Source organism: Benincasa hispida, chromosome 9 (assembly GCF_009727055.1).
Source record: "Benincasa hispida cultivar B227 chromosome 9, ASM972705v1, whole genome shotgun sequence".
Lineage (NCBI taxonomy): Eukaryota > Viridiplantae > Streptophyta > Magnoliopsida > Cucurbitales > Cucurbitaceae > Benincasa > Benincasa hispida.
In genome coordinates, this window is record NC_052357.1 from 47,984,231 (window position 1) to 47,991,104 (window position 6,874).

Consider the following 6,874-nt stretch of genomic DNA (forward strand, 5'->3'; position numbering starts at 1 on the left):
GGTGTGGTATCAAAGAAACAAAAAAAAAAAAAAAAAACCAAAAAAAAAGAAGGAAAGAGGTGTGAACATATGATACAACAACTCATAAAACAGAACAACGCACAACACAACATCCTCAGGCTAAGATACTCTAACAACATAGTAAGCCATTACATGTCTGAAAACATTCAGACATGACCGAGACTCCAGCAATATTTAGCCATTACAACAAGAATATCAATGTCATCAAGTGCCAAGAAGGTCTAGAAGAAACATCATTCAAAAGAAACGTGAGAAGTTTAAACCAAGAAGTTTCTTTATCAAATTAATAGAGCGAGAAGGCATTGCCATGCATGGGTTCTCTCTATGTAGACGAGAATTTAAAAGTCCCCGTTGTTGTCCCCGGACCAACTTTTGTTCCACTGAAAGAAATCCTCACTATCAAATATCCTTTTAAGCTGCAAAACAACAAAAAACGAGAGGCACTTCCAATCAGACACAAAGGTATTGGCGTGCTCTCCTATTGATAATTAGTATATCAACATAAAGCTACAAAAATCTATGTAGATAATTATTGGCAACTGAGAGTAGATGAGACAGATTCGACATCAAAAATCTCAAATAGAATTAACTCGAAATGTTTTATTAAGATGAAATAAAACTTCATCCCTAGAAAAGATAAAAGTGAGCTTCAGAAAATGAAAATAAGCATGTAAGTTCAAACAAAAGAATTGAGCAACTCATTCTTTATTTAGGTACATAAGGTAAAACATAATACGACCAAGGTTACCCCAGTGACAACAAGAAAATTAAAACGGTAAGGGAGCATGGAACCCTATGAAGCATGAACAGTGAAGCTCGGGTGATTTTTTTATAATTGAAATAAAACACTTTAATAGAGAAAAACAGAAAGAAACAAGAGCATCAAGGAAACCAAACCCACAAAAAAGGGATCCTTCTAAATAGGAAAAAGGGACCAATCAAGCAAAATATTGCTTATTGAAAAACTTCGAAGTCAAAGCCCAAAGAGAAACATGAAACCTAATAAAGGCCCAAATATCATTAGACTCCCTATCCAACCATAACAAATGACCCTTCTCACAAAAAGATGGATAGAGGAGGAACTCTGTGGTCATATACCTCGTGCCCCTATGACGGGCAAGCATCAAACCAAATGTTTGGAAGAACAAGTTCTAAATAAAATGAGCAAATTCACATCACCAAAGAATGTGATTTAGGTTTTCCTCTGGCTTATGATAGAGAATACAACAAAATGGACCCAGCGCTTGAGGAATGCACTTGCCTGAGCAAAGGGGGCCAAGAAGAAGCAAAGACCAAAGGAATACCTTCCACACGCAGCTTTAATTTCCTGTTTATTGTACAAGAAACAACCACCAGCATTTGGTGCAGCACCTGTGCATTTTGCTGTATTCTTCTTTCTTTGGACTTTTGTTCCATCATATCCCTAATAACCTATCCAGTTACAACGTATTTACCGCATTGCACCTTTCTTTTATCAAATCTCAGGGACATGGTCTAATCATGAGGGTAGTATTTCATCATGGTGTCGGGTCCCAAGTTTTTATGGATTCCTTCTTTGTTACCGAGGTCAACCCCAATAACGAAAAACAACTTTTCTTTTGTGGCAGAAGTAAATTCTTTTCCCAAAATACAAGGATCGGGTATGATAACTAAATCCCATTAAAACAAAAGGTCTTTCTCCGGTAGACCTATCCAAACAAAAGATCTTTCCACAGCTTCTTTTCCTTTTTTTTCCTTTCCAGTCTAGTCATTGTCATCGTCAAAATTATCATCACTACTAAAGCTCACATAAGAGATATCAGAAAGGAAAAAGAAGATATAATCATCCTCCATTTTCTTTTTGTAGATGTGGACCTGATTTTCCCCCTAACCAGATTGTTGGGTCGGGAGCCTTGATAATGGAAGCATTTAGAAACCTCAAGCCTGCATTAATAATGAAAGAGTATTTGGAACCCTTGTGTCTTCTTTTTTCTTTTCACCTAAGTATTCTAAAATATTTCCTTCAATTAAACTGTTGGAACCCTCATTTTGGCCACTCAAATTTCCTTTAACTACGTATTTATTTCCCAACTCAGATTTTAACAGTAAGGAGAGAATAGAGATCTTAAGGGGTGCAAGAGAAAATTGAAAAACCAAAAAAACCGCTTACAAGACTAAAACCACCTTTGGTTCGTGTTTAAACTGGTTTGGTTTTCATATGAGCAAAACTGATTATATTCAGATTGTTTTGGTTTGGAAAAGCCAGACCAAATATACCCAAACTGACCAAATGTATTTATATTGAAAATTGAAAAGTATAACAAATAACATGACAGTCCAGTTGGCTATCAAATTCGTTAAATAACTTAAATTCAAAGTCACATGTTCAAAATCCGTGAACTCTTTTTTTAAGTAGATTATTATACCAATCTCAGCATCCCAAGCCTAGCACTTGCATGGATTACACCCTCAATGGCCCAGGCCCAGTGTCTACATCTACGTGTATTACACCCAACTTAGCAGCCTAAGCCCAGCAACATAAAGATGGATTAAAGCACATGCCAAACCAACGGACCAAACCAACTAAACCATCGGCTGATAGGTTCAGGGGCGGTTCAATTAGACATTTTTCTTTATACTTTGTATTTTTGGCAGTTCAGCTTTGGATGAACCAAACCGATCTGAATCAAATCGATTGCCCTTCTAGATCTTATTAGAATTAGAGAAACTAGAACTTACGACTTTGAAGATAAAATTAGAAACAAAGGGATAATGACAAACTTTCCAGAGCAAAAACATATTAACCTTTTAACTTTTTCCAACCACATACAATACGACATATTTCATCTTATCTATCACATAATATTTCAAAACTACATGTCACAAAGTAGCTTTTAAATTAGTGAAAATCATTCAAATATTTGAAAAATTCAAATATAGTTAAAAAACATCTAATAGAAGATTACGAAGTTCCTAATTCTTTTATTATTATTTTAGAAAATGTAGATGTTAATGTCTTCAGTATCTTGATCTAGCATGGCATCAACGAATGCTAACCTTTATAATTATGAAATGGAAATATAAAACTAGTGGTGAAAATGAGGTCGGTAAATAATACCAAACGACAATAGAAGGTAAAAGTATGGTGATCAAATCAACGATGATATTAATTCTAAGAACCAAAGATCTACCGAACACTAAATTTCGTAATAGCATCAATACAGCAAGTTTTAAATAATTTCATCAATTAGCATCAATGTTTTAAAAAGCTATTGAGGCTTACGCCTTGAGGCTCACCTCGAGGCAAGGCTCTAAGTTTTAGCCTCGAGACTCTCACAAAAGAAGCTTGCACCTTTGTGAAAACACATTGAGGCTTAAATCTCTATGCCTCGCCTAGTGATTAGAAAAATAATAGTCATTTGTCTAATTCTTAAAAAATATTAAGGTTTGAGATGTGACAATTTGAATTAAGACTATTTTTATCGTTGTGACCTTAAGAACTCTTAAGGCAAACATTTATAGTATAAATCAATCCTACTAATGATAATAGGAGTATAGAGATGACGAAGATATCCTTTTAGAATTTTTTATTGATTGAAAATTGTGGGGATAAAGTTTCTTTTTACACTTATATGACTATCATGTTTAGCATTACTTGGTCATACCAATTTAGGTTTTGGTAAAATGTTTTTAATTCACTATTTGAGGCTTACGCCTCATACCACCTCGAGGCTTACGCCTCACCTTTTGAATAGGAAAAGCCTCAAGGTTGCCTTTAGCCTTTTAAGACATTGATTAGCATAACCATATTAAAAGACCTTAGAACATCACAAGTGTCCCAAATGAAGCCTGCAAATCTACCAGAATTTAATTTTGAAAAATTGGTAAAAGGAAATGAATTGCATGAGCTTACCTTTTTTCTGCACCAAATCAGACCATGCTCCTGTAGGTAGAAGACGTACACCGGAGTTCAGACAATAAACAGCAGGCAAAAAGCTAATGATGAATCAAAGAGCCAAAACATCTGGGAGAGAACCCAAATGAACATGGAAAGCCGTACTCTATATAGTTTAAAGCATGTATGCTAAATGATTCAGCTATTCAGAAGTAAGCCTCCGCCTCTTCCCATAATCAACATCCCTTGATCTAGAACGATTTTCTTCGTCTTGTGATAATCTGGACTTGCTATGGGTCCTTGATGACCGTCCCCTTTCCCAATCCTCCTCATGCTCCGGTTCCCGGTCTCTATACCTATGATGATCAAAATATCTGTCCCTATCTTCCTTGTACCTATCACGATCACGATCACGATCCCTATCACGTTCACGATCATGATGGCCACGCTCATAATCTCGAGATCGTTCTCTATCCCTATCCCGATCCCTATCTTTATCCCTTTCACGCCCTATATCTCTATCATCACGTGGCCTTCTATCTGGCCAATCATGGTCAGGCCCTGGATCTTTTTCTTTGGATCTCTCTCTATCATCTCGATACCTTCTATCAGAAGACTGTGACCAGTCCCTTTCGGAGCCTCTATCTTTCTCCTTTGCAGAATTTGCCCATGCCCCTCTTTCATGACTGCCTTCACCATATTGCTGGTCAGAACCAGCTTCTTCTCCATAACTAGACTCGCCAGCTCTCCCTCCACCATGCTCTTCACTGCCCCATCCACCCATACTAGGATCAGACCACATTCCCATATTAGGCCCATCAACACCCGATGTTGGCATCATCCCCATTCCATTCATAGGCATACCTCTTCCAAAAAATGCTGGGTTCACATGAGGAGCAACACCAGGAAGACCAACACCCCCAACAGGGGGGAAAGACGATAAAATGCCAGAGAAAGGGGGAGCAGGAGCTCCAGGAAAACCACCATATGTGCCCATTCTTCCCATGGGTGCGCCAAAAGATGGATCAAAACCTTGACCCATCATTGACTGCGGATGCAACAAAGGAGGGGTAGCGCCAATTCCTTGGCCAAATCCATTTCCACCATTTCCCATTATACCTCTGCCACCCATCCCACCACCCCTACTTCTCATTGGGCCAGCTGGTCCTCGACCTCCCATTCCATGTGCATTACCTCTTCCCCAATTACCTCTCCCAGAACCTCTATTGTTATCGCCACCTTGATAGTTACCACCCGTTGCAATGCTACTTCCACCAATTTTACCAACAGCATCATTAGGACCTCTCCTTGCTTGAGGATTAGTAGCTTGGGCCATCTGTTGGTTCCTATTCACTTGGGCTTCTCCCATCTTCTTAACACTAAACGGTGATGCATATGCAACAACACATGGACGTCCATTAAAGATATGCCCATTCATACCCTCCTTGCAAGCTGTGGCAGCAGAAGGATCATAAAACTCAACCTGGCAGTATCCTTTTGATTTTCCACTGGCTTTCTCGTCATAAAACTTGACCTCCTTCAACGGACCATACTTACAGAGTTCCACCTCCAGCTCCGCATCTGTAGTCCACCAATGTAAATCACCAACAAACAAAATCGTTCCACCGCCACCTCCCCCTGCACTCCCCATATTACCGAACGCATTTCCACCAACCCCGTTTACATTTATTACACCACCTTGCCTTAGCAAACCTTCATTTTCTACACTCCCAGGATTTCCTAAGACTCCGCTCTGAGGTGGTTGGTGGTGGTGCTGCGGCTGCGGCTGCGGCTGCGGCTGTTGCTGATGCTGATGCTGAGCCTGATGCGCAACTACGTTATTACTACTTCGCTCCTCCAACTCACTGGTTTTACTCCCTTGCCCTAATTCAACCCTAATCCCACCTCCGCCGCCTACAGGCGGCCCCGATCCCACCCCACCTCTGACAGCCATCTCATTCGTTCTTAAATCTGGAATCTGATTGTAACCCTCGGTTACTCTCTCCGAAACACTGTGCCCACCATCTCCTAAACCAGCAACTTCAGTCGCACCTCCACCAACACCAGGTATGGAAGCACCGGAACTGGGTGGTACAGGTGCAGGAGGCTCCATCTTGGGCTCCTCGGTCTTGAATCCCAAATCATCGTTCTTCCTCAAAGACTGAAGGAACCCTTCCCCAACATTAACATCGTTATACAAGTCCTCGTATTCATCCTCATCTTCGCCCAAAAAACCATCATCAGCAACGGCTGAAATGGCCTCGTTCCGATGAAACTGATCAATCTGATCCACACCCTCACCGAACCCACCCTCACCTTCATCCATTTCTACCTTCCTCAACGACCCCCTCTAAAGATCCATTCAAATTCAGAAATTGAATGCAGGCAACATCAAAAAGTCGGTGGAAGCACTTAGGAAACGAATTTCAAAGTAAGGAAGAGAAAAGGAGAAGTTAAAACTCAGAGATCGAAGCCCCAATTAGGGAAGAAGTGCAGAAGAAAAGAGGAAGAAGAAGAAGAACACAGAGAGAGGAGAGAGAAAGAAACCCTAATCTCGAATCGCGCGTGGAAATTCTGCCAATTTCTTCCTCATCATCTTCTTAGAATGACTTTCTCATTTGCTAAACTCCGCCGTGATAACGTTTGACGCTTACAATAGCGAATTTGTCCTTTTTTTACTTTTGAGTTTTAATATTAGGGACTCAACTTTTATTTATTTGTTTTTAATGTTTTTAATTTGATTCAAAATAAACTATTTATCCTTAATTTTAAATTTTTTATTCTTTTATCATTTTTAAACATTATTATATCTGTTTTTTAATGTTCACGTAAAAAAACAAAAGATTATCCACCATCAATATTAACCAATACAAAAGAAATAAAACTAAATTATGATTTAAAATTTGAATCTTATTTATTTCATTATAAATTATTAAATTAAGTGATCTTTATCAAATATAAGATAGAAGGCTAAAATAT

General features: G+C 38.9%; 1 protein-coding gene across 1 annotated transcript; it reads right to left on the reverse strand.

Annotated features, from left to right (window-relative positions):
• Nucleotides 1-6,516, reverse strand: LOC120085275 (uncharacterized PE-PGRS family protein PE_PGRS46-like). Its single transcript, XM_039041185.1, has 2 exons — nucleotides 3,914-6,516; nucleotides 1-437 (listed from the first exon to the last, which is right to left on the reverse strand). Exon 1 carries the CDS (start codon nucleotides 6,219-6,221, stop codon nucleotides 4,098-4,100), a length of 2,124 nt encoding a protein of 707 aa, XP_038897113.1. The 5' UTR covers nucleotides 6,222-6,516; the 3' UTR covers nucleotides 1-437; nucleotides 3,914-4,097.
• Between the last annotated feature and the right edge of the window lie 358 nt (nucleotides 6,517-6,874).